Source organism: Symphodus melops, assembly GCF_947650265.1.
Source record: "Symphodus melops genome assembly, chromosome: 13".
Classification (NCBI taxonomy): Eukaryota; Metazoa; Chordata; class Actinopteri; order Labriformes; family Labridae; genus Symphodus; species Symphodus melops.
The window spans coordinates 14,236,538-14,264,527 of NC_136703.1; the positions used below are offsets into that span (position 1 = coordinate 14,236,538).

General features: G+C 39.8%; 2 protein-coding genes and 1 long non-coding RNA gene across 3 annotated transcripts; all 3 read left to right on the forward strand.

Annotated features, from left to right (window-relative positions):
* Nucleotides 1-172: 172 nt before the first annotated feature.
* On the forward strand, nucleotides 173-6,961 carry LOC306833433 (proliferation-associated protein 2G4-like). Its single transcript, XM_079358681.1, has 13 exons — nucleotides 173-372; nucleotides 1,878-2,006; nucleotides 2,101-2,206; nucleotides 2,307-2,376; nucleotides 3,289-3,381; nucleotides 3,477-3,540; nucleotides 3,636-3,714; nucleotides 3,795-3,873; nucleotides 3,978-4,111; nucleotides 4,676-4,770; nucleotides 5,494-5,621; nucleotides 5,813-5,866; nucleotides 5,967-6,961. Exons 1-13 carry the CDS (start codon nucleotides 285-287, stop codon nucleotides 6,024-6,026), a joined length of 1,179 nt encoding a protein of 392 aa, XP_079214807.1. The 5' UTR covers nucleotides 173-284; the 3' UTR covers nucleotides 6,027-6,961.
* A 1,850-nt stretch (nucleotides 6,962-8,811) lies between these two features.
* Nucleotides 8,812-9,685, forward strand: LOC306834360. The gene is made up of 4 exons (XR_013780482.1): nucleotides 8,812-8,877; nucleotides 8,976-9,002; nucleotides 9,229-9,251; nucleotides 9,366-9,685. It is a non-coding gene; the product is annotated as an uncharacterized lncRNA (long non-coding RNA).
* Nucleotides 9,686-12,879: 3,194 nt separating this feature from the next.
* On the forward strand, nucleotides 12,880-27,875 carry esyt1a (extended synaptotagmin-like protein 1a). The gene is made up of 31 exons (XM_079358952.1): nucleotides 12,880-13,730; nucleotides 14,651-14,692; nucleotides 16,973-17,107; nucleotides 17,367-17,440; nucleotides 17,676-17,748; nucleotides 17,853-17,942; nucleotides 18,058-18,113; nucleotides 19,248-19,368; nucleotides 19,568-19,744; nucleotides 20,134-20,216; nucleotides 20,368-20,416; nucleotides 20,647-20,736; nucleotides 21,415-21,510; nucleotides 21,605-21,676; nucleotides 21,761-21,847; nucleotides 22,097-22,246; nucleotides 23,026-23,208; nucleotides 23,290-23,466; nucleotides 23,564-23,646; nucleotides 23,787-23,835; nucleotides 23,948-24,037; nucleotides 24,270-24,365; nucleotides 24,582-24,653; nucleotides 24,749-24,835; nucleotides 25,011-25,157; nucleotides 25,558-25,688; nucleotides 25,823-25,918; nucleotides 26,143-26,274; nucleotides 26,378-26,483; nucleotides 26,615-26,664; nucleotides 26,774-27,875. The coding sequence occupies exons 1-31, from the start codon at nucleotides 13,410-13,412 to the stop codon at nucleotides 26,799-26,801; spliced, it is 3,243 nt and encodes a 1,080-aa protein (XP_079215078.1). The 5' UTR covers nucleotides 12,880-13,409; the 3' UTR covers nucleotides 26,802-27,875.
* The last annotated feature ends 115 nt before the right edge of the window (nucleotides 27,876-27,990 follow it).

Sequence of the window (27,990 nt, forward strand, 5' to 3'; positions counted from 1 at the left end):
GCATCCTCTTCCTCCTTCAGTTATATTTTAACTACTTGTCACAGCCTTTATAAGGAAGCGTTTGTATTTAGTTTTTTTTGTTCATAAATGTTATCAAGTTTAGCGCCACTGAAGGCGGTGAACTATCTTGACTGCAGAGTGTATCTTTGGCAGCGGGCGGGCTCTAGTGACCGTCGCCTGCCAGTCGTGGTCGGGCGGGCCGGTGCAGAGAGCAGCGTGGTTCATCCTGTGACTGACTGACACCGGGGGAAAAGTTACTCTGAGTTCGCGGACACACTGCCAACATGTCTGGAGATGACGAGACACAGGAGCAGACCATCGCCGATGACTTGGTCGTCACCAAGTATAAGATGGGAGCCGAGATTGCCAACCGTAAGTCGCACGTGCATGTTAGTCTCAACAGTGCACAAGTCTCCGTATCAGGTTAGCTAGCAGAGTCAGCTAATCAAACCCAGGCAGCAGCTGTGCCATGTGCCGCAGCTGTGCGTGGGCTCGTTCATCCAAGAAAGCGGTCATTTGTTTAGTTAAAAGAAAAACGTAGCTATATATTTAATCAGATCATTGTTTAGTTAAAGCCGTTATTTGTTTATCGTCACGTTAGCTTAAGAGCTAAGTATTAGGCTGCTAGCATTGTGGGTGAGCTAAGCGTTAGCTAGCCGTGAGTGCTAACCTAACGGATAACAATGACATGTACAAAATTTAAAAGACGCTTTTCGGCTTGTTCCAACGAGTAAATGTTTACATTTAAATTAATACATAAAAACCACATTCAAATCGGCACGATTAATTTAGCATGTTTGAGAGCTTATCGGAAAACTGTTTGTCTTAATGTCCTCATGTGAAGTCTTTTTTTAAATGTAAGTATAGTATAATTAACCCACTTGTGTCTCTGTTTTAGATCACGGCATTTATGAAATAGATGGACCTAAAGGATTTTAAGCAAAGACAACCTGTTCATATAGTTCATGGTCACTCACACATTCACACCTGTCAGGCGACATGTTCAACCTTACCATTTATATTTGACTGTCATTAGCTTGCCCTCCTGCCAGTTGACATGACAAGCTAAACTATTCAATCCAATACTAACTATTCCTGTTATGATCTATAATGAGCTGTGTACCTTTCGTTTAAAATCGTCAATTTGATGTTTTCCTTGTGTTAAACTGTCCGATTCTGTAATCTATCAGTAACCTGGACCTATTAAAAATGACCACAGCTCAACATCAAATTGCAGTAAATTATCATTTAAATTCTATTACGTAGGAGTTAAAATAATTGCATGCAGTGGGTGTTTCACAATCATTAAATGTTTAAGTTCCAGCTAGTGTAATGTCATCTTAATGACCGGATTGGTTCTTGTTGGAATAGGGCAGCAGTGTTCACCGGCCAATGAATGAAGCCTTTACGAGTGAGCAAGTTCATGGGAACTAAACTTTCTATCCCAAACAGGAACTCTAGGAGGTCACCGTGACCAATTATAACTTAGTCTTTCCAATTTAATGGAAGATGAGCAACTGAAAGACCCAGAAAACAGTCAACAGAATGCCTTTTTTCACCTCGGGGGTGGCATTAGCTCAGTGTGTAGGGACTTGGGTTGTTAGTCCCAGTGCAGACCAAAATGCAGAATTTGTTCTGGCAGCTGGAGTACTGCTGAGTTGTCCTTGAGCAAGCCACTGGACCCCTGACCGCTCTGGCACTCTCCCTGTCTAGCAGCCCCACTCTGACATCTCTCCACTAATGCATGACCACAGGTCCTGTTCGTGCATGTCTGAGAAGCATGTCTCTAAAATAACAGCGTAAACAAGAATTGATAAAGTATTTAAAAATCCAAATCACACCTTGATGTCTCTTTTTTTTTTTTTTTTGTCCTGCAGAGGCTCTGAAGACGGTGGTCGGGGCCGCTTTGGCTGGAGTCTCAGTGCTCAGCCTGTGTGAAAAGGGAGATGCCTTCATCATGGCAGAGACTGGGAAAGTCTTCAAAAAAGAGAAGGAAATGAAGAAAGGTCAGTCTTGTTTGCTGCGTTCAGCACTGAAAATAATTGTCTCTGACTCAGCACTCCATTGTTCACTCCCTTTTTATTTTTTTTCCCCCCCCAGGTATCGCCTTTCCTACTTGTGTGTCGGTTAACAACTGCGTATGCCATCACTCCCCCCTAAAGAGCGACCCTGATGTCGTACTGAAGGATGGGGACCTTGTCAAAATGTAAGCTACCAAATGTATTCCTGCTGATTCTCAGCACTAGATAAATGATGGGATATGTTTTATTTCCCTGTCTTAATCTTCTCTTGGTGTTTTTGTTTAGTGACCTGGGTGTGCATGTTGATGGCTTCATCTCAAACGTGGCTCACAGCTTCGTTGTTGGTGTGACCAAGGTAGGTTCTCTACAGGAAAATAGTCCTGGATTTTGGCAACCATTTGCACACGAGCCATGATTTTTCTAGGGCTGCCCCCAATTTATGGACTCTCATGTCCACCGTCAAGCTGTTCTCTGTACGTTAGGTTGAAGTTTAAAGAGGATCAATCTTGTAGCTGCACTTTTTTTTTAAGAAGGCTGCTTATGCCTTTAATGTACAGATAGGACAATGGATAGAGATGCCTCTCATTATGGTGCGTGCAAACTAACCACTAGGACCGGCTGCAGATAATTTAGCTTCTCGGCAAGAGAAGGAATTTTTCACCGTTTATAGTTACACAATTTTTGAGTGGGAGCTGGATATTCCAAAAATAGTCCTCTCCTTTTCTCCCCTCCAAAAATTAAAGACATATATGAAGACAACCTGTTGAACACCCTCACAGCAATCCAATGTTGACAACCATCTTTCTCCCAGTGTGTCCGGTGTGGCCTCAGGGAGAGTGGACAGGCAGTTAGGCAAACTCAAGCTCAGGTTGTTTCTCAGGTGACTGATGACCCATCAGTTGTTCTCAATGATATGAGGTAATACAGGGATGTAACCTGGAACATAAAGAGGGGGGAAATAGCAGTGGCAGCGCTCGCATCACCATGTATGAAGGCCATAGTCCTCACGCAGATGGCCTGGGTTCGACTCCAGCCTGAGGCCCTTTGCCCGCATGTTCTCACTCACGCGTATATATAAAGGCAGAAAAGCCCACAAGATTTAAAAAAAATCTGTTTAAGGTTCAGCTTGCAGGTAAGCTTCACATTGAACAGCCAAATCTGACTTGACCTAAGTTTGGGTTGGTAACATACCTAGCTTTTGTGATGTCGTTCATGGGTATCTCAATATTTTAAATGTTTTTGTTTTTTTCACCTCTTGTTTCTTTAGGAAAACCCTCTGACTGGACGGAAGGCTGATGTGATCAAAGCAGCTCACCTCTGTGCCGAGGCAGCTCTGCGTCTTGTTAAGCCAGGAAACCAGGTAGAGTCTCCCACCACGATGACCAGCGATCAGACCCGACGTGTCGCAGTGCACCCCTCTCCTTCTAATAGACGTTTCTGTGTCTCTTCTGACAGAACACGCAGTTGACAGAAGCCTGGAACAAGATCGCAAAGTCATTTAAGTGCTCCCCCATCGAGGGTGAGTGTTAGCCAACACCTTCGAGCTCCACCGCCTTACATGGGCTAAATGAGATGTAATGTGCTTGACTCAGTTTGTTCCTTCGTTCTGTGCAGGCATGCTGTCCCATCAGCTCAAACAACACGTGATTGATGGCGAGAAAACTATCATCCAAAACCCAACGGACCAGCAGAAGTGAGTTCACTCAGCGAGACATTTTCACTGACCTGATGAGTGGGGAACCTTTGGGTGACCTTTTCACTTTGTCTTCATAGAAAGGACCACGAAAAGGCCGAGTTTGAGGTGCATGAGGTGTACGCAGTGGACGTGCTGATCAGCACCGGAGAGGGAAAGGTGAGAGGCAGCTTTTTTTTTTTTTTTTTTTTTTTTAGATGACTCCTCTTCATTTTAAAAAGTCTCACAGGGGCGAGCTTATTCACGTTTGGTTTTGGATTCAGGCAAAAGATGCCGGTCAGAGGACCACCGTGTACAAAAGAGACCCCAACAAGGTTTACGGCTTGAAGATGAAGGCATCTCGGACGTTCTTCAGCGAGGTGGAGAGACGCTTTGATACGATGCCTTTCACTCTGAGGTAGCATCTCTTCACTTCACATCAGTTACATCACTATGAATATTGCATGTCGATCCAGGGGAAGCCTTAGGAGGACATGCATTCATCCATCTTATTAAGTACATTTCCCTGTGCTATTTTTTGTTTTCATTAGATCTCTTTTGTATTTTGTTTCCCAGAGTTGCAAAATTAAACAGAGATTAGTTTAATTTACCTCACAATCACAATGAACAGCCTGTAGTTTTGTTTTTAGATAATCAGAAAAGGTGTCATTAGCACGAGAAAACAAGCTTTATGTCGAGCTGATCAGAGAATCATAAAACCCCAGCTTTATCTCAATAAGTGGAAGAAAAAGTTGGCATCTTTTAAAACAACTGAAATGAACTTGTTACAGGAAAACCAGCATTTTCTGGTTCTTGCAAAAAAATATGATCAATAAGTTGAGACCCAAAGAAAACATCTGGAAGTCTTTTGTGTGGATTAAATAAAGTATAAATGCATATCTGTTTAGGCCTTCTTTATTATCCAAAGTTTTCCCCCTGATCTTTTTTAAAATGTTCTTATCTTCTGTGTTCGCCTGCTCAGAGCGTTCGAGGAAGAGGGCAAGGCGAGGTTGGGCGTGGTGGAGTGTTCCAAACATGAGCTGGTGCAGCCGTTCAACGTGCTGCATGAGAAAGAGAGTGAGTAGAACGAATGAATGGTTTCATTTTCATAAAAAAAAAAGAACAAAAAGGAAGTAAGGTACATAAATTTCAGCTTTTTTTTTTTTTTTAAGATTACATGTTACAAATAAAAATTGGATCTGTGGAAAGAGAAGTTATTACACAGATAGTACCGGTAACAAAAGTGTGTTACTGTGTCATGCACTTTGTGTAAAAGAGTTGTTGACAGAAAACCTTTGAACGCTTGGTAAACACTGTCCTCGAGTAGTGTCAGGTCAGTGTTAACATGTCTGATCACTACAGAACCTATTTCAATGAAAGTTTCCTCACACAGTCACAGTGAAGTCATCATCAGTATACCAAGGTTTATTTTTTTTTCATTGTATGTTCCTGCAACTGATCGGCCTCTGAGAACGTAGCTTGGCTGTAAACGGGGTACTCAGTTGGTCATATATATTATTGTGACTTTAGTTTTTGTTGCACATAAACTAAAACAATACAAATGTGTTATTTGGATGTTTGTGCTATTTAGTTTCACCAAGAATCAGCCTCGGTCTGTCTAAACAAGCAACTCTACAGGAAATAACTTGGACCATGCATTTGAATTATATGATGACATAAATTGCACTACAACATTATGTTGAGCTTGTCTGGCTTTGTATTAGATAACTGAAACCTTTGAGCTAATATTCCACCGAACGTCACTTCATACTGCAACTTCCAACCTTGTCTTTTCCTCAGGTGAAGTTGTCGCTCAGTTCAAGTTCACCGTGCTGCTCATGGCCAACGGACCTTTGCGAATCACAAACAGCCTCTATGAGCCAGAACTCTACAAGTCCGAGCATGAAGTAGAGGACCCAGAGCTGAAGGTACAAAATGATTGATGGGTGGATATTGCATCCCATCCCGAGAATAAACGACTGGAGCAACACGGCTGCTGAAGCATGCTGTTAGCTGACTGAGCGTTCTAAAAGCAATTATTTGATCTATAATGTGATGTGCCTCGTGACATTCTGAAAGTCATTTTTGTCCACTTTCTCTCCCCCCCCCCCCCTTAAAGGCTTTGCTTCAGAGCTCAGCCAGCCGTAAGACTCAGAAGAAGAAGAAAAAGAAGGTGAGTTAAAGGACTATGCATTTAATGTTTAATCCGTTAATAAACAAGAAAACTGCTGCAAAAATTAAATCTTTGCCCTGTTGTTGTTGTTTTTTTTAAGGCCTCAAAGACTGTTGAGAGTGCAACTGGACAGGCAATGGAGACCGAAGCTGCAGAGTAAATTTCTTTCTGCAAGAATTTCTGGCTGACATCTGATGGCCCAAAGAGCAGACGTCACGAATCCCTCTGTCCCAGATGTCTGAGGCACTTGCGGGCATAGCCGCTGTGAATACCTCTGAATCTAATTGATGTCAGTCTGGGATGATGGTGCTCCTAAATTCTGTCACTCCACCTAAAATACACACACACACAATGTTCATCCTTAATAAATCTCACAGTCCTTCAAACATCCTTATTCCGTTAATAGAGGACACAACTCTGCTTCAATAAAAAAAAAAAAGAAGAGGATGTTTTGTGTCCAGGCATTAACTCACTGGAACATCGAACCATTTGACAGACCTTGGGCCTTTGTCTATCTGCCCCTAAATAAAGTGAATGAAAGGAAAAATATATTGACTTTAACAGAGCAATCAAGAATGATGACTGCACAATATTTAGTGTTATTGTGTTGGATTTCAACATCTTCCAAGGGGTCATAACTATAGCCATGGATTTTGAAATGTGTGTTAACTTGTGGACTGAAATGTGTAACACCTGTCTTGATCTTTGGTGTCATAACATTTACACAAGTCATGAGGTTGACATCATCAGTAATTATTACCGGTGATTTCAACCTAATCGTCGCAGTTATACAACTCTTGCTTAGGTCCATCTACTCGTAGATAGTGTATACTTCTGCACAACTACTGTAGGTTACTCGGCTAACAATGTGTAACATTTCTACGATTTTACGTAATCAATATGAATGACTTTTTTTTCCGTTGAGGTCTATCTCCTGCCAAGGGTTCAGCATTCAGTCTTGTAATGCCACCACTGAGTCTGACAGTCTGTGTTTACATAAAGAGTCCGTACCTGTTAGATATATGGATGCTTTTGTAAAACATATCCCACTTTCAGAGACTATTTTTGGAAACATTAAAAAGCCACCTGACATCATTTCTCTGGGTCGTGTGTTCAGCTGATTGTAATGACTGAATGTGTTTTTATGGTTCTGATGAGTCACCCTTCTCAATTTTTTTCATTTATTGCATTCATCAAAATTTAGATGAGGGAGATCCATGGCCACCTCCAAAGTACAAACTTGTATCTGCCAACTTAATAATGGCCTGGTGCCGGAAGTGCTACAGTCTGGATTTACAAAAGTGTACTAACAGAAGGATAGATAGGAACTCTATTAATCCCTTGGGAAGGTAACCTCAGGGAAATTCAGACTCCAGCAGCAGGTAGCACCAAGGACAGAAAAGCACAAACAATTAAAACAAGTTGTATAAAGAAGTACTGTACGCACTAGCAGCAACAAACCTGTATGTATATGCTTATTTTAATAATAGCAGCAGTTGCTGGTTGTGTCCTTCGTCATCACTCTTAAACGGCAAAAATAAATGTTTATACAATAAGTTAGGAATATTGTGGCGTCCTCAGTGGGTTTCATACATAAGGTTTTTGTTTCACTTTAGTGATTTTTAGTGTGTTCGTGACACACGCAGGAGTGATGGACCGCAATGATGACCAGTACCTAAATACCTCTGCACTCAGACACTATTATGCTACTGCCACACAGCGGCAGGCCTGTTTACGAGAAGTGAAATACTAGAGTTTCTAGACAAACCATTCACAACCGACTCCACCACTTTGGCTTCATGCCAAGACACTGCCGTGACCGATTGCAGTGGGCACAAGACCATGTGACCTGGACAATGCAGCAGTGGGCTACTGTCCTGTTCACAGAAATGATGTTTGTCAGAAGGCAAGGGGAGCGATACGCTGAGGTTTACATGGTCTCCAGGGTTCACTTTGGTAGAGGAGGTGCAACAGTCTGAGCAGGCATCACCAGTGTAAAACAGATTTGGTGATTGTAGATGGCTCAGTCACTGCACGTTCTTACCTCAGAGACATCATAGAGGCCATCATCAGCCCCCAATTCTACCAGCACACCCCCAACTTTCTGTTCATCGATGATAATGCTCCACCACATTGTGCCAGAATTGTCACAGCTAAGAGTGCCTCATATGGTATGGGCAGCAATGTCCCCTGACCTGAAGCCCATAGAACACGTCTGGGACCAGCTGAAGCAGAGACTGGATGCTCGTACCCCACCCCCTCGAGACCTGGCAGAATTGGAGAAGCACTTGTGGAGGAGTTGAACACATTACCTCAGAACAACATCATGAGGCCAGTTAGAAGCATGAGACGTCGCTGTCAAGCTGTCATTGCAGCAAATGATCAGTAGTGAGTACTGTAAAAATGTAAAAATGGTGCTTCTTTGTAATATCAAAGGGAAATATTACTTATGTCATTAAAATTCAGCCAAATAGGAAAAGCACGCATGTAAATAACATCCCTAACTTAATGGGAGTAGTGTAAATAGTAAATTATATTGTCCAAAAGAGAGTCCAATTGATACTTTGTTTCAGTGGGAAATTCAAACCATGACAAACAGAAGTCCTGCCAGGAGAGTTGCTTGAGGGGTTAGCCCATACACGTGTTAAATTAAAAACCTTAATCTACTTATTTGATGTCTTACTTAAAATAAAACCAGAATTTACTCAAACTCGTAAAGTAAGAGCACTGAGTAAATAATTTCAGAGGTGTAGTTGGAGAAACCAGTATTAAAAATAGCCATTTAAATTGTGCTGCTTTATTAGATTAGATCATTTAGATCTACGGCGTTGTATGATAAATTAGAATTATATAAGGCTTTCAAATTATACTAAATTGATGTAGCAATGAAAAACATCTTTTAACAAAATAATTCATGCAGGCCACTAAAAGTGACGTACCACGCACCACCCTTATAAAACCCACGTCGCTGAATTATGACGTCCTCTGTGGCGACGGTTCTTCTGTAGTTGGTACGTTGAAGCTCAACTGTTGATATTACAATCCGAGATAATCATCGTCCATTTAAGAAGTAATCTTTTTAATCCAACCTTTTGCCTTCTCTTTACAGCCTCCTCTTCTCAACATGAGGGCTAAGGTTTGTTATTTGTTTACTTCTGAACATAAAATCGTAGTTCAATTCATGATAACGTTTCCTGGCTAGCTAGCGCGAGCACAGTGACGGGGAGTGAGTGCGAGCATGTTTTAATATTTAACCAGAGATTCACGTTTACCGTGGTTGTTTGTTTATTTAATGTAGTGTTATTTATGTGGACAATTATTGTTAAATAAATCAACCGAGTAATGGTGTTTCTCTTTTGCAGTGGAGGAAGAAGCGCATGCGCAGGTGAGATTGTAGTGCGCACGTTTTGCAGCCATGCTGCTGTACTGAACCGATCAGGATCCTACACGGTTTTTGAGGATTTCTGGCTGACGACTTGTTGTGATCATTGTTTCTTAGGCTGAAGCGTAAAAGGAGAAAGATGAGGCAGAGGTCCAAGTAGATTGTCCTCTCCGCCATGGCTGTGACCGCACATGTTGCCCAACAACCAGACCGGTGAGCTCAACTGGAGACCCAAGACCACGCCGGTGTCCAGTCTGTGGCCAGAGACGCCCATATCAACCTGAGGCAGCAGATTGATGCTGGAGGGTGGATTCTAGACCTGCTGGATGACGGGCTTTTTTTCTGGGACCCTCTGGACTCTTTGTTCTTAACTCCTCAACTTTTGTCATTTGTTCTTGTTTATAATTTGATTAAAGGTTTTGGTTTAGAAAATCGAACATTTGTGTTTTATCTCGCTGCACAACTCAAAGTACCTTAGGTTTGGTGACATTTAATTTAGCTGCGTAATGATTCATTGTTCAGGCTCACTGGGACACCGAAAAACAGCAGGATCGTCTTTATAATTACAGCAATAGCATACATTTAAAACTTTGACACATAAATGTTTTCCTCAAACTTCTTTCACTTCAAAAGTGGATATCTAAAACTCAAAATTAGTCCAACCATTTTGTTAATTAAATAAACCTAAAAGTGAAATGCTAACACAAGTGATGGAACAGAAAGTATAATTTATATAGAATCATGGTGAAATATTAAGTTTAAAACGACTGTCCTGCCTAAAAAGTGACGCTTGCAAAAAAAAAAAAACCCACATCCTGTGATTGCAGTGGGGGTGTGACTGCAATAACCTTGGAAGCACTGAACGAACGACTTGTACATGTTGTTCATCTTGACTATGCCCTTCAAGGCAGTGTAATTTATCCTGTCCTGTAAGGATATTCAAATCTGGTTGTTGCTGGGAAAAGACTGCAAGAGAGCAAAGTGTCGCTATTACTCTCTGGCACTACTTCGCTCCGTTTTCTTTATGCAGTGTCAAGAGACTTCAGCTGTCTGGACTGCCACAGCCTGAATACACAAAGAATTCATTGAATTTGGCACAATGTAGAACAGGGTATTAAGGTCACCCTTAAACTGACTTCCATTGGACAATCTCAATAAACCTGGGTATGGACATCTTCAGGTTCCTCTGTACTTTTAAATGATGTGATGCATCCTAGAACAGGAACGTGAGGGTCCGATGTGTGGTGGATGGCTCACTCTGCTTAAGAGAAACAGAAGGATGGAGACGTAGAACTTTCTCAGCAACACTTTACTACAGTCATTCACCTTGCTACCGCTATACAACAACAACAACAACAGCACTTCCCTGTTACTTATCACATGTCCCGTCATTACCCAATCAGAGGCCAGGGTTGAGATTAAATTCAAGGAAGACCCATGACGCTGGGAAGACCCTACATGACAACTACAGAGGTAGAGTCATAATGCTCACTGTTACCAGGTGCAACAGTATTAGTATACAGTACATGAATATATCAACGTTAAAGTTGTAAAGTCGAGAAAGTAAATAGTTCACTGTATAAATACCTTATTTTTACTTTGCACTTTGTTACTTTAAATTATAATCATTTGTTTTGTATTCTTAACTGTCCTGTCTGAATTGACTGTAGTTAACTAGCAGTTAATTACCAATATAGTCCAGCTTTCATATAGACTAAATCAAATGTCAAATATCCTGTATGACTTCCATGAGTTTAAAGGACTGCATCCATGCGGTTCGACAACGATTCATACAATTTATTAATGAATTCATCAGGAGTAGCAAAGAAAACAGACCATGGGGTTACATCCAGCACGTGGTGTGCGAGAGATTTGCAGGGTTGAAGGCAACATCAATAGCTAAAAATATCAAGAAGTATTAGCTAACTCTTACATTCCCAACCATAAAAGGGGTCACATTTTGCAACAGGACGGTGTTCCATCGCATACTTCCATCTCTACATCAAAGTTCCTCAAGGCAAAAAAGGTCGAGGTGCTCCATGACTGGCCAGCTCAGTCACCAGACATGAACATCATTGAGCATGTCTGGGGTAGAATGAACATTTATTGAAAAAACCACAAATTTACGGTTAATATGATAGATCAAAAAGTCTGAATGCTCTCGATATTTCTTGCTGCTGTAACCATATTGTTGACAGTCAATTTAATGTCAATAATAATTGGTAAAGCCAAAGACAGCTGACTTACACGAGGCAGGTTGACCTCTGACAAAACATTTCAACATCATAATATAGTGTCATTGTTGTCTAACTGCTACTTCTGCTTCTCCTTCTGGAGAACAAAACAACAGTCATCAGGTCAAGCCATCATGTAGATGTGATAATTTGGTTTTGTAATGAAATAGCTTGTTCCTTATTCCTGTGAGCCATCTAAACGTGAACTTATACAAATAGTGAAGCATAAGTTAATTTGTTGATTTAACAAAATGGAAACTAATAATCTGTTAACATATCATTCAGCAAATTAAAATTGTACTCATGGTTTTAAAACAATCTGACAGTAAGTTATTCTTAAGGTAGAAATAGCAACTTTACTGTCACAAATTAGAAAAAAGAACTAAAACATTCTGTTTTATCACAGTTAGTCCGCTGAGACAAAAACAGTCAGGCTATTGTGTTCAGAATATAAACTGAACTTTTAACTTGATGAATATACAACTATTTGTTATAAGGTCATAATGTTCTAGTGTTTAATCTCTATTAAATGTGTAAATAGTCAGTAATGCCATTTTTAATCTAATAACCTTTTTGTACTATAATGTATATCTATGAAGTGTTGTTAAAGAATTCAGAAATGTCAAACAATAAAGTCAGTTCGTATAATGGGACATAATGTAGATAGAGAACACAGACATAAGGTGACCACAAAGGTAAATATAAGCCTACATTAAATAGGGAAAGTGAATTAATTGAATTGAAATAATCAAAGCATAACAATTTTAGCCTTGAAGTATTATCGGATTAATGTGCATTAGTCTAACCTTTTAGCTCCCTCAATCTCATATCATACATTTAAATCATATGTTGTATAACCCACTGTTACAGATTAAAGTCATGTTCTTTTTTATATCTAAGAATTCAGAGACTGCACTTATAGGAGCTGGTGTGCTTGGCTGACAGCATGTCTTTATCGCCGTTTAACTGTTTACATAAAGTATCATCAAACCTTCCACCCATACGAGCAAACACAGATAAAAGACTGTAACCAGGCAACCAGTGGTTACTTTAAGCCTGGTCTTGTTTGATTGCTAAGCATGAGGAAAAGTTGATCAAAATTACGGAAAACAACGACAACAAACGATTTTTTTTTTGCAGGCACGTTTCACCTGCGTATTTCCCCGATGCGTAAACACTGCGTAAGGCACATTTTGGCGCATGCTGGCGGAGTCACGACTCTGTCTGTCTGTCTGTCTGTCTGTCTGTCTGTCTGTTATAGAGTAAACTGACTACGGCAGCTCATCATTGTAACTTGGTGTAGCAGCAGCACCTTTCTGTGAATGGACCTGTTGGTTCTGTCAGTTTCGGTAGTAAAAGTGCTGCAGTGGAGAGGAGCGCGTGCGCACTCAGCAGCATCAAATCCGGTTATGTAAAGAAGATAACGGGTTGAGCAGCCTATGCATCGTGACAGTACTTTTGTCAAGGCTGTCCATTTAGTCAAGAAGATTATGTTACACTGACTAAAACATATCCTCTGGTGTGTTGAGGTTAAATAAACAATCATTCACTTTGCATACGCTGAAATACGCTCCGCCCGAGCCGGTGCATGACGCTACAAGTTAATTCTAGGGTTTATCATGTGAAGGAGGGCTCCAGGCAAAGCCCGCCCTCACAGGTCTTGGTCTCTGCTTGTTCAACTCACTGAGAGAGAAGCTTCACACGCAAATGAAACACAAGAATAGTAGTCGATTTTAGTGCCCTGCGGAACTGCGCTGAGGGAGGCAGCGAACATGAGCTAACCGATCAAAAGACGCAGTTTTTTGGGGATTCCTCTATGGTTTCTGGAATAAAGCGGTGGTAAGTCGCCACTGAAGCTTGCCACGCAGAAGAGGAAGAAGAAGAAGAGAAGCCACAGTCTAGGTCGCCAAGTGACACGAATCTTGCAATGCCACCATCAGATGCAGAGCCGGGCATGAGCGGAGGCACCTCGATTGCAGCCCCGGCCTTACATCCCCCCGGTGAACGCGCAGTGAGTGTGCTGTGGTCGTTTGGGAAATGCCTGGGTGCTCTCCTACCAGTTTACCTGGCTGGATATTACGGCTTCAGCATCAGCGTGGTCTTGTTCGGGCTCATGATCTATATGGGATGGAAACACAGTCGACTGGAAAAAGTGATGAGGCTCAAGTCTGCCATGTATCTCCTAGATAACGAGAGGAAATTCACCACTGAGAATGTTTTAAGGACCAAACGGGATTTGCCTCTATGGGTAAGAACCATCGTACTGTGCAGTTTTAATCAGCTGTCACATCTTCCACATCTGTCATGCCGAACTTGGGCTGCATCTTAACTACTTTGCACCACTCTCATAGGCTCTTATTTGCAAATAATTCACAAGTAGATTATGTTTGTATTACTTGTTAATGATCTCAAGTCTTCTTCAAGTGAACACATAGCCTACACATTTAAGATGGAAACACTATTTCTTAATGGTATACAATCTGCAGGATTGTCTTCTTCTTCTTTTTTTTTTTTTTCAAAACACTGACATTCAGAAATTCCTTATGTGCATAGCCTGGGGAATTAGCCTGAGCCCCTGCTTCACTGAGGAATGCGATTTTACAGAAAGACTTTTTGGTGAGAAATATCTTGGATTGCATCGCAGCTACAAAAATCAAGCAATTTTAGAGAGTTGAGAGTGTTTCCCCTTCCTGTGTCATGACAGTACAGCAGCCATTGACCTTATCTGGCTTCAAAAACCTGATGACGCATAAACATCCTCCAGAGCAAAGCAGAGGCAGTAAGCAGGACCACCATATGTGGATAGAGAGGGAGAGAGAATGCATGACATGACTGTGTGTGCAGATAGGCCTGATCTGGAAATCTCGTGCTTTTGTGGTTTGGAGGAAGGATGATGGTCACATGGTTGATTGTTTCCTGTGTTTTTTTATGTATTTAATTTGCATAGATCAAAGTAGTCTCTATGTTCTCTATGTATGTTGTGATCTATGTTGTCATATTAAAAGAAAATACTGTTCTGACAATTTCTTACTTCTGTTTATTCCTCATGCCCCCAAAAAATAACACTAAAATTGTTTAGTACCTGAACTGCTTAAGGCTGGAGGTCATTTCACACAACTGTGATGAATTTCAGCTCATGCATGCCTGTCCTATAACATTTCTCCACAGGTCAACTTTCCAGATGTGGAAAAAGTGGAGTGGCTGAACAAGGTAAGTTTCTTTTTCTATTAAATTCCATAAAAATGCCATAGAAGCCCTATAAGCAGACATACATGCATAAGTTAGGACTGACTTGATTTTCCGATGATAACTAGTAATGTCTGGTTATTTTCTTGAGATCTTGACTTATGGAACAGTAAAATGAATACCGTATGTATGGGCTTCGATTCAAATGCACATTTATAATCTCAAATCTTTTTATCTATCTTAACATGCTGCACGTTTTCAGATGGGCCATTGCGAACTTTATTGATTTTAAGATAAAGCGTTCATGTGTCACTTCAGTGACTTCAACAGTAGCTCGACATTTACTCTTAAGTTTTAAAAAAAACAAACACTTGTGGACTTTAGGTGACCTGGCTCTTGCTGCAGCGTCTGCATTAGAGCAGATTATCTACTGGTGTAATTAAGAGGCAGGCAGAGTGTCTCAGATCATATCGCAGAACTCTTTGTCTCTGCCAGTATAGTAACCTCACATCAGCATGAAGCGTGTATGGTTATGAATACTAATAGCACAAAGCAGCCTTCTGGAGGGAAAAATGTAATGAACTCAGCAACAGAAGCTCAAATTGTAGGATGGCAATTTGCTGTGCTCATCTTTCAGCAGCCCACGTCTCTCCTGCAGGCTTCCTGACATGTGATCCACTGTTCACACTTATCTTGCTCACTTGCAGCCATTAAACACACATACATCAGCCCTGAAATGTTCACACCTTTTATTATATTTGACAACATGTAAAAAAAAAAAGGTGGGGGTGGAGTAATATCTGTGAGTAATGAAAGTGTGAGGCTTTCACTGTTATACATAATTCTAACTGCCTGTCCATTACTCGATCATTAATGATGTAACGAATGGCCTCCTACAGCTGTAGCTACTGTAGCTGCATTAGCTTTATCAGTCTCAAGAGAGTTTTGAGGGGGGTTCCAGATATAGATTATGGCTTAATATTGTGGCAACAATAATAATGTTTTTCAGCAAATGTCATTGGAAGTCAAGAACTTTCAATTTGGGTAGATAGAAGGAAAGAAACTGAAAACAGAAAAAGTATAGACCAGTGCAAACCAGAAAACACAACATTATATATATATTGCACATTACCCATATTGTACAAGATCTGCATTCAGAATATCAACAGAAGCTCAATATAAGTGAGAGAAAAATAAGAAGATAGAAGAAAATACCCTTAATGCACAACCCATGCAGCCTTAAGGAACATTATTCAGATTTTTTTTTTATCTGCGTGGGTACAAATAGTTTTAAAAATGTTTCAGTTTGCTTCAGGGGGTATCGTGTGCCAGGTGTTAAAGGCTCATACTCAGAGTGAAGGATGTAAGATGAGTCGGACAATACTCTGTGCTTGCCTGAGAACAGACTGCTCATACATCAACTATAGGGAGAGATTTTCAGTTCTCCCCATAACCTTCATGGTAGTATACACCAGACGAACAAGCTTAGGCTTTAACTGATCAAAGGGATTACTGTACCATGCTGATGTCCCTTACCTGAGGATACTGTCCAACCAACCTGATAAAACAAAACAAATATCTTATGGTCAGCACCATACACCTTGAGTGGACATAGAACATACAGTCTTTGCTGTAAACAGGAACACAGATTATCACTCATGGGTTTTCCTTCATAGATGTCATATTATGTTAATTCTCTAACTACCTTAGTTTTATTATTCACTGTGCGCTGATAAGCAGTCAAAATACATTTTATTATTAATTAATTAGATTCTATGTTAGTCTACAAATCTGTATTTTTACTAAAATGTATTCTCAGTTGTTCCATTCTCACTCGGTTATCCTACAATAAAACATGCAACCACAAAATCTCTTATTCATTAATATGTCAGTTCATTTCGATATTCTCTCTAATTACTTAGAGAGCTGTTGCACACATTTTATTTCGTTCTCGTTCAGATGGCTTTTTATGTACAAAACCTGCTTTGAGGCTAGTTAACTTCAAGGCCTCAAGGTTTGTGGTCATGGGACTGTGAAGTGTGGCTAATGGTATTTTGTTATTTCCTGTCACTTTCTGTTGAATATTTTTTTTTTCCCAGTTTAAGGGCTCAGCTAAAATTGAGAATTTAGAGAACTTACACGATACATTAATATAGAATCAAACTGAAGCAATGGATTATTTGTATTTGTCTATCACTTTGTACGATCTGATGTATCTAATTTATCATAAAACATTTGAGCTTTTCGTTACCTTACTCAAATATGGAAGGAAAATGATCAATGTCTGTGGGATCTGTGCTGTAGATCCTGCAGCAGGCTTGGCCCTTCATTGGCCAGTACCTGGAAAAGCTTCTGGTGGAAACCATTGCTCCCGCCATCCGTACTTCAAGCATTCATCTTCAAACACTCAGCTTCACCAAGGTCAACTTAGGAGACAAGGTAACTAAATGACCTGTCATGTAATCAGTAATTTATCCTGTATATGCTCTAGGACAAGGATAATGCAGATGGACCAAGGCTATTAATGTGTGGTAATATACATTTACGGTATGTCAGGTTGTTAATACTGGTCCTGCAAGCATGATAATTACAAACCAAAGGATTAATGAATCTCCACTTGTGACTTTGCTCAAGTGATTTCCATAAAGTCTACATCAGTCTTATTTGCTTTTTGTAATAGCAGCTGTTGTGTTCACAGGCTCTGAAGGTGGTTGGTGTAAAGGCTCATACCGAACATGATAAGAGACAAGTGATGTTAGATTTATCTCTCAGGTAATACATCTTTCAACATCTTATATGTTTTATTTTTAAACATTAATCAGTAGAAGCAACCATTCAGAAAGGTTAGACAGCGAGATTTTATCCAACGCCACTGTGGGTTTGTTCTTGTCTGTTACTTGAGATCATTGTTTACTTAACCAAATAAAGAAAACAACTCTGTCATCATCTAAATCTGCTACCAGTCCTAGTTAAACATGTACCTTTAGACTTGTCCCTGCTCTTTCAGCTATGCTGGTGATGTCGAGATCAATGTGGAAATCAAAAAGTACTTCTGCAAAGCTGGAGTAAAGGGAGTCCAGGTATGAAAATACATACAAATATATTCTATGCAGTGTAGAAAAACAATATTAGTATTGATTAAGTGGCCTGGGAACATCCTTGAGTATAATATTTTTTTTTAAAGCTCCATGGGAAGCTGCGTGTTATCCTTGAGCCTCTGATTGGAGACGTGCCATTGGTTGGAGCAATAACAATGTTCTTCATCCGTAGACCTGTGAGTAGACCTAACACTCATATGTTAGCAGTTACAGACGTCTGACTTTATTTGTCTGCATTGTCATCTGAGTTCTACTGTTATATTCTCTCTTGTTTTTTTGTTTTTTTTCTAGAAACTGGACATCAACTGGACTGGACTCACTAACCTGTTAGATATCCCAGGGCTCAAGTGAGTTTATACGACAGAGCTGTGTGGATTTGTTGACGGGTGTGGCTGCGTTGATCTGTTGTGATTGTCTGTTGTTGTTTTGTTTTATTTTTTTTACTCTTGTTTATGGAGGTGTGTCTGATTGTAGAGTAAGGTTAATAAAGGTTTAAGTTGTAGAACATTTTTTGCAGGTCCAAGTTTTTTTGGAAGATACATTTTAGAGAGTTTGTTATTGATTAAACCACTCATGTGTTAGACATTTCTTTGAATATAGACCGAAGTATTTACATCTCTGTGCATTATGTGATGAATATCTGTGTTAACATACTTAAAGGGGAAGAGTGGCAATATCCTATATTTTTCCTGTAAAAAGACTAAAAACCAACAATTAATCTATGCTTCTAAAGTTAACCAAAGCCTGACATAGCTTCTTCCTGTGTGTCACCGGTTCCTACAGTATGTGGTCCAAAAATAGTCAAACACATTGTGGCTGAAGTTGAAAGTAGTTCACGATTTGATGGTCTTGATCTTTTTACAGACTTTCTGAAAAACAAGAAAAATATTGAACAATGCAGGCTGTTCCTTTTAAAATTTAAAAACATGATACCATACTGGTGCTTTTATATTCAGTAAGACTATTTTTGGCTCCATGCTTTAATATGGAGGTAGTTTTATAGGCCTGTTGGGCAAGGTCAGACTGTTTACAATGTAGAATCAACTATAATACAATCAAATAGAATATGAAGCTAAATTGATGGTCTTAAAGGATTTGATTTTCATATTCAGAGTAAGTGTATTGTAGCTGATTCTGCTTTGTGTGTCATATGATCTTATGTCATTTACTATTTTTAAATTAAAGTAAAGCATTGTCAGATGTGTAACTTTGCTGCTGACACATCAGTTCCCTCTGACAATACTTTTAATGACAACTTGTCATCGTTTTCTAATTGTATTCATCCTTTAGATGACAATTGCCAACATGATTTCACAGAAAACAATCCTCATCTATAGCCAATGGGTGCCTCTGGCCAACTGGTTCTGAATATCATGTTATTTATGCATGTTCATATGTTCAGCAGTAGTATATAGCCTCTGTCTGTCTGTTTGTGTCACCGCCTTGTGTGTTCCCAACATCATCCTGGCATTCATTTGCAGTGCCATATCGGACACTATGATAATGGATGCAATAGCCTCCCACCTGGTGCTCCCCAACCGTCTCACTATTCCCCTGGTGGCCAACCTGCACGTTGCGCAGCTCCGCTCCCCTCTCCCAAGGGTAACTGTCTCCCTAGTGATTCACATGGAGGAACATGGACCCCCACAGACTGAAGCAGATCTGTTTCACATAAGTCACAAGCAAACACATAGCCTGAAATTCATTCAGCAAATTCACATTGTACATGAAAACAAAAAACTGATTATTTGTATATATTTTTTACTTCCTTCGTGTTTGCATTTGTGGATGCACACGCTAGGGAGTTGTGCGCATCCACCTGCTGGAGGCCGAGGACCTAACCGCCAAGGATACCGTCATCAAGGGCCTAATAGATGGGAAGTCTGACCCGTACGCCGTCCTCCGTGTAGGAACCCAGATCTTCACCTCTCATCATGTGGACAGCAACCTGAACCCACAGTGGCGAGAGATGTTTGAGGTGAGACCAGAAAACGATTCTTTGCCTTGATAGCAAAATGCTGCCCTTCACACCAGTTTGTGGTTTAGCTTGGTGTTGCTGTCCTTGCTTTTAAAAACGGTTGTAAAGGGTAGTCTTTCGTCGTGTATTTTGTCACAGAGATAGATTTTATCAACTCCCTTGCGGCAGGAAACCTCTGTTGCAAAGATAAGCAGCTCTTGCATATGCTGCTTACTTAACAACATGCTTGTTTTTAAATGTTTAAACATCTACCTTGCACAATAGTGAAACTTTCCATGGTGACTCTGTTTGCATGTATTGGTGTGTGTTTTTCTTTGTCATGTGTGACTGTATCTGTACGTGTTCTGTGTTGGTCCATTTATATGTGTGTATGTGTGTTTGTGTGTCAGGTAATTGTCCATGAAGTACCTGGTCAGGAGTTGGAAGTGGAAGTGTTTGACAAAGACCCAGACCAGGATGACTTCCTGGGCAGGTAGCTTATTCATTCTCACCCATTTACTTCATCTCGGTGTGCTTCTCATGTCATTTTCATCTCTGCTCATGTTATGACTCTGTCAAAATTTCAACGTCTCGGTCTCCTTTATTCTTGGCTTCATTGAGTCTCTCACTCTCATGTCCTTCAGGGTAAAGGTGGATCTTGATATTGTAAAGAAGGCCCGAGTGGTGGATGATGTAAGTAGACATGCTCATGTTGCTCACAAGATTCAGATGATTTAACAAACAGAAAGCACAAGAATGCAGTTATAATAATGTCTGATTCTGAGGCTACAGTAATCCTGTTAGCATGTGACATTGTAGCTTCCATGTGCCTCCTCGTGATATTTTGCCTTCTTCAAAGGCTCATAGAAATCAGCCAGAAAAAAAAAAGAAATGTTTAATGAGTTTTCTGTTTTTGTAAACAGTGGTTCAACCTGAAGGACGTCCCCTCTGGCAGTGTTCACCTCCGGCTGGAGTGGCTCTCTCTGCTGTCCTCTGCTGACAGACTGAGTGAGGTGAGTTCACAGCACCAACTCACTGTGCTCAGTAGATCTAGATTTTTGCCAGATCATGAGAGGGTCTATAGGTGATAGTATCTGAGAATGATCTTTATATTGTTATGCTGTTCTTTACTGATATTGGTATGAATAGGGACAGGAGATACAGGATGATCACATCCAATAATTGGTTCTTTAACTCATTGAGCTTACACTTTCAACGCATACCCGACTTTATATTTCCTGGCTACATGCACAATGAGTGATACGTGACAACATGAAAAACAGCATGAGATGATTATCAACATAGAAACATTTGAAACATTTGCTCTCTGGTCCTAATTTTTAACTGTTAATAATAAGATAATAGACATATCAATCTAAATGTCTCTTACTGAATGAAGACAGCTTTTTATGGTCTCATTAACACCTCCTGTCATTTTCAGGTGATGCAATGACATGACAAACATAACAAGTGACATAAAGAGAAAACAGAAGTTAGAATACAATGACAGAAACAACAACATTAAAGGCTACACAGATGCACTGGATAGAGATAAAGCAATACTTTTCACACCATTTCATTGCTGTGTGCCAGGAGATCATTTAAGGTCTGCTGCAAAGAACATGGATACTCCATCGATCCGAGAGAGTTTCTGTCTTGCTCTTTGAGTCTTTTCTTTGTTCTTCTTACAGGTGATCCAGAAGAACCAGAACTTGACCAGTAAAACAGCTGATCCTCCGTCTGCCGCCATCTTAGCCATCTATCTTGATCAAGCTTATGCCCTACCTGTAAAAGTTTCATGATTTAAAATTATTATGAAACCTGTTTGGAAAAATGTAAGTTTCATCTGTTACCCTCATCAATGTGCTTTATTTGTTTTAGATGCGAAAAGGCAATAAAGACCCGAGCCCCATGGTGCAGATTTCCATTCAGGATGCAACTAAAGAGAGCAAGGTGTGAACAAAACTTTATTTTGTTAAATAAACCAAACTCTGATCAGAAATAATGGAATAGCCCCCCGTCCTCTTTCTTTTTCAGACCTGTTACGGGACAAACAGCCCTGTGTGGGAGGATGCCTTTACCTTCTTTATTCAGGATCCTCGTAAACAAGACATCGACATTCAGGTAAGTCATTTTTAGGTATTATTGAAACAAGGATTAAACTAACTGTTAGGATTTACATACAGTTACTCCCAATGTGTTGAGGTGATTAGTCCCCTAAATACTACTTTGTTTATTTTTTCCTGGTTTAATCACGTTTCCCCTTTTTCTCTGAAATAATTAATGTTTTAACCTATTATGATGTTTGTTTTTCTTCTGCTTTTTATCCCAACTCTGCATATTCTGCTCCTGTTTTATTTATTTTTCGACCAGGTAAAGGACGATGACCGCTCTCTGTCCCTGGGCAGTCTGACCATCCCCCTGAGCCGTATTCTTGTGACACCTGAGCTCACCATGGACCAGTGGTTCCAGCTGGAGAACTCTGGTTCTGCCAGTCGCATCTACATCAAAATTTTGCTTCGGGTTGGTGATTCTAACATACACTCTCTTTTCTACACTCATGCTTGTTAGGAAGTTTACAAGTGTGAAGTTCAAGTCAGTTACAGAATAGATTCTTATATATATTTTAATACTTGAGACATTGTTTTGATATTATATACTGCTGAATCACTACCATGACATTGTAGATAAGGTAGATTTGAAGTTGTCATTACATATTTCAGCAAATAGAAGGGAATTTAAGACGTAAATTATTCGTATCAAAGCATCTGTGAGCGTCCTCTTGTGTGGATTATGGCGCCCCCTGTGGACATACAGTATGTAATATGAAGTCCTATTTAAAAGCTGGTGGTTTTGATAATCAGTTAAAGGCTGTATCTGCATAAGGTGGATTTAGTCTAGTGTTTCTTTTAAAAACAAGGACCAAAGAAAGCTGGATTGTCTGAATTTGGATAAAAAAAACTGGATCCCCAAATCCAGATAATTTTTATCCAGTTTAAAACTTGTAAAAAAAAACAAAAAACAGAGGTCTGAGAACTTTATAATACGGCAAAGGTGATATAGTATGCTGGGTTGGTATTCTTGTGGGTGCCACCACATTTATTTTTTTGGTGTTTCTACATGAATTCCTTTGTTCTTAACATCTCTTTTTTTACCTGTGAATTAAACCCACACTTATGAGGACATTTGGTCATCTTTAGTGCAGGAACAAACACTGTGACCATGCTGTATTTTCCCCTCATTGAAGAATGAAAAAAAGTAATCAGTGATTTACAGTGCAATGTTAATCTGTTTCCTGTTAGGTTTTGTGGCTAAGTGAGGATGCCACTCCTACAACTCCGTCTCCTCGCCCTTTACCCCCTGGGTCCAACTCGGGTCAGGGGGGAATCACATCAGAGCTGAATCCTATGGGGCCTGGCGGTTTAGCTAAACATCCACCAGCACGACCACAGCATACCACGCCTGACCCTGAGTTTGCAACTGAGGTACAAGACAAACAGCAGCAGAGTCCACACAGCCTCACACACACACTATATTAACATTTTCTGTTGTTGTTCTTTCCACAGGGGGTACTGCGTATCCATCTGGCCGAGGCTCAAAACCTGATAGCAAAGGACAACTTCATGGGGGGCATGGTGAAGGGGAAGAGCGACCCCTACGTTAAGATCCGTGTGGCTGGTCTCACTTTCCGAAGCCACACCATCAAAGAGAACCTAAATCCCATCTGGAACGAACTCTACGAGGTATCAGAATTGCCTCATGCTCGACCTATCTGGTGAAACTATGATATTTTTAGGTGAAATTCATGTATTCTATTTTTTTTTTTTTTTTATGCTTTAGGTGGTTTTGACCCAGCTGCCTGGTCAGGAGATCCAGTTTGAACTGTTTGACAAGGACATTGATCAGGACGACTTCCTTGGAAGGTGCTCGTTGACATTGCGAACAAAACTTACAAAACTTAAAGCATATAAGGCTCATGGCTTTTTTCACAGAAGGAACATTTGTCCACAGAAAAGCAAACTGAATTAAATTCTAAAGTATTGATCAAGTCTTGTCTTTGCAGGTTCAAGCTAAACCTACGAGATATCATCAGCGCACAATTTATTGATACGGTGTGTGACACTTAGTAGGACTTTTGCTGAAACTAAATTTAATGTTTTTTTCACATTGATACAGTAGTAGTAATGTAGTAATACAGACATCCCTGTGCTGTTTCTGTTACAGTGGTACACTCTCAATGATGTGAAGTCAGGCAGAGTTCACCTGGTGCTGGAGTGGCTACCAAGAGTCTCTGACCTACCCAGACTGGAACATGTAAGATGTTCATGAACTTTGTTTTCTGTTGTTAAATTTGGATTTTACCAAGGCAACAAACAAAAGACATCGACATTGTAAGAAAATCATATACCCTATCCATACCTTGTTTTAAAAGCTGCAAATAAATGATAAATACAAACTGCAAGGGTTCTTGCACGATGATTTAAGTAAAATTCTCATTCTTACTTTCTTTTTCTTTCTGTGTGACATCATTTTCTAATTCCATCAGATCCTGCAGTACCAGAGCCAGCAGTCGTACCAGAACAAGGTTTTGCCATCTGCGGTTATGGTGTTTGTGTATGTGGAGCGTGCCCATGGTCTGCCGGTGAGGTCATACACATGAGTCCTTAGGGTTCTATTTGTTGTTTATTATGCAGACGAACAATAGCTGCTATGTGTTGCAGATCATTGCATAATTACCGAATACATCTATATTTATTTACAAAGGAAAATCAGTAGTGATGTAACATGTATTATTTATATTAAATACGAGCTGTTGATTACAGGTATTGTGGTACAACATTTGTATGTGCTATTTCAGTTGAAAAAGAGCGGGAAGGAGCCTAAAGTTGGAGCTGACATCATCCTTAAAGGCGTTTCACACAGAACCAAGGTGTGTTAATGACATCATCGATACACTTGTGAATACGTCTAAAGAGAATCAATGTTTGACAAGTCATTGATTTCTTTTGTTTATTCTGAACATAGATTTGTGAGCGCTCCACATCCCCTCGTTGGGATGAAGCCTTCTACTTTTTGGTTCGTGACCCCAGAGATGAAACACTTACAGTGAAGGTGAGAAACATTAGTAGAACCTGTTTTTCGCGTCTTTGTCTGAACTTTGTATTTTTAAAGCAGTTAAGATAAATTCATTTATTGGGTTGTTACAGGGAATTTCAAAACTGACTGATTTTAAACAAATATGATATGAAGCAGTGAAAAAAAAACGTGTCTGTCTGTGTGTTTGAAGCTTTCACACAGCTGGGGCCAGGCCCTCGGGTCGCTGACTCTTCCTCTCAGAGAGGTGCTGTTAGAGCCGGGCTTAGTGCTCGACCGCTGGCTCAATCTGGATGGCGCGCTGCCAGAGAGCCAGCTACTACTGAGGGTTACAATCAAGGTACTGAAAACACATCCTACTTATTTTCACAATTCTATAAATACATTTTAGTAATAAGGCAATGTCAATGTGTAGAGCAAACAATTAAGTCTGATACTGATCCAAGTAGGTTTTTTTTAAGTACACCAATTTGCTTTCTTTCAAGGTAAAATGATTAATAAAACAGGTGTGTTTCAAAAAGTTACACTTTTGCTTTAATAGCAAAAAAAAAAGACAACCAATATACTTTGTTCAGATGTTGGAATGGTATTCATTAGCAGAGGATAACTCAAAGTGGTTGTCGGAAATGTACAAGGCTACAAAGCAATCCTGTACATTGTAGTTTATTCAGAGCATAAAAATAAGTACACCGTCAAGTTTATTATGCTAAACTGTTTCTTTTTAATCTGTTGTCTTGCAGATCTTGGACACTCAGCTGGCCGTGTGTCGTAAGCTTCCAGGAGACGCAGGCAGTGATGCTGGTGGAGATGAAGTATTGCCCAGATGGGTGCCTTCCCATTTAGACATCAGACAGAGAAGTGGATTCAACCTGTGAGTCATACACATGCACATCAGAGCCTTTTTGTAATCACTGCATCTAATGTGAAAATAGCCTTAATTAAGCTTTCATTATTAGACTTTTCTGTTTATTTTACCACATAGTCATACCTACTGTTCTTTTTTAGGTCTGGTGACAATACAAGCTCAGCAGGACAGGTGAAGCTAACCATCGGCTACTCAGCGGAGGAGAGCAGGCTATTCATCGTTGTTCATGCCTGCAGGTGTATATTTTTTTTTCCAAAGAGTGTCTTTGAGAGGACAGATAGCAGCACAACTAACAAAGTTTCCAACAAACAAGGAACAGCGATACAAACACAGTATACAGTACATGTGTACATTCAAAGAAAAAAAAAAATTAGAAAAACAGCAAGTATTTATATGACATTGTATAAAAATATATGACCTGAAGACGTCTGTAATATGTTTGTTATACATGAACTTTCAGAGCCCTTGCTGCCTGCTCCAAAGACGGTGCTGACCCTTATGTTTCCTTCATCCTGCTTCCTGACAAGAAAGCAACAACCAAGAGGAGAACTGCCACCAAGAAGAGAGACCTCAACCCAGAGTTTAACGAGAGGTTAAACAAACACGTGTAGCTTTAGAATCTGATGGTAGTGTAAGGATGAAGGCAGAGTTTTGCACTTCCCTCTCACTCACTATCTCTCTCTCTCTCTCTGTAGGTTTGACTTTGATTTCTCTCTGGAGGAGTCCATACAGAGAAGACTGGACCTGTCTGTGAAGAACAGCGTCTCCTTCATGAGCCGAGAGAGGGAACTTATAGGCAAGGTATGTATCATCAGTCAGGGGGCTGAAAAGTACCTTTTTGTCTGAAAACATCCCATGATAAGTCTTGTGTTAGTGATAATAAATAGATATGAGGGATACAGAAATGTAAAATGTCCCCTTGTTGTTCCTAGTTGCTGCTGGACCTGGACCAAATTGACCTTAAGACTGGTGTCACACAATGGTAACAAACTAATCAGCTTCTTTACATTGATTGCCATCATAGAGTCGTATAAACACATACATGTTCAACATTATATTTATTTGTTTATTGTCTACTTTTTCTTCTCCAGGTATGATTTGGTGGCAGAGGCCAACTAGAAGAATCAGATGTTGGTCTTGAATTATATTTAACTTTAAGTGTCGCTTTAGTGATCTGTGATTTGTGATTTGTGTGTTTGTATATTCAGCTTAAATTGAAATTTCCATCACTGAAGAAAAACATAATGAATGACATATCAGCTCTACAAAACAGTCCATCAGTATTCATGACATGTAGCTAATCATCCGTAATGTGTTACTGTGCTGAATCATGACGTCTCGCACAGATCCTTCAGTAGAATATTTTGGCTGGATAGATATTTGATATCAATGCAACTATGTTGCAGAAAATAAGTTTATAAATGTTAAAAAGCATGTTGAAGTCCTCTTTGTATGATATTTACAAAAGGGCTTATACGGTCTTTAATATCTAAATGTATGACAAGGTTTTATGGATTTACATCATCCAACAACTAAAAAAAAGAGATTCCAATTCATTTTATTTTTTACAATCCTCAAATTCTGCCAGATATTACTTTTTTAAATATATGTTTTTATTATTGCCTTAAGTATTACAAAACTGTGCACACTTTGTCAGTGTTCTTGAATTTTGTTCCCAATGAAGTTTTATATGTTTTAACCAGAGCTCTCTTAAAGTTGCTTTTATAAATCTAAGTATTACAAACCTAGACCCTCACATTTACCACTGAAAACAGAGGTATGATACTGTAAGAAGAGTCTAAATCACTGTGCTTTTATGAAGAGATAACTTTGTATATACTGAAAACACATTACTGGTGTTCGAATGCACATTTTTGCTTGTGTTTCGACGTGTTTGAAGCGCTAATGCAACAGGCTGAAGCTGTCAGCCATGTTTTTATTTTCCAAGCAAAATAGTTAGGAGCTTATGTGTAGCAAGCAAATTCGGTACACAAACAATAAGACAGAGGTACATCCCATGTACTATCACTGTTACCTTACCACAGACAGTTTGACTCTGATTTGTGTTAATGGCAAGAAAATAGCATTTGAATGTCAGATCTGTAGAAGATAAACTGCTGAGCTTTGACATTATTTAAACATATCATCATGTATTTGCTAAAGTTGTTGATTAAAGTTTGCTCTCACATGACATTTGTCACTTCATTTTTCGGATTTTTTAAATTTTATTTCAAACCTAAAACAATGAAATGTCATACTCACATCTTGCCACAGGAGGGCGGTAACGTGTTAACAAACCGTGACTTTT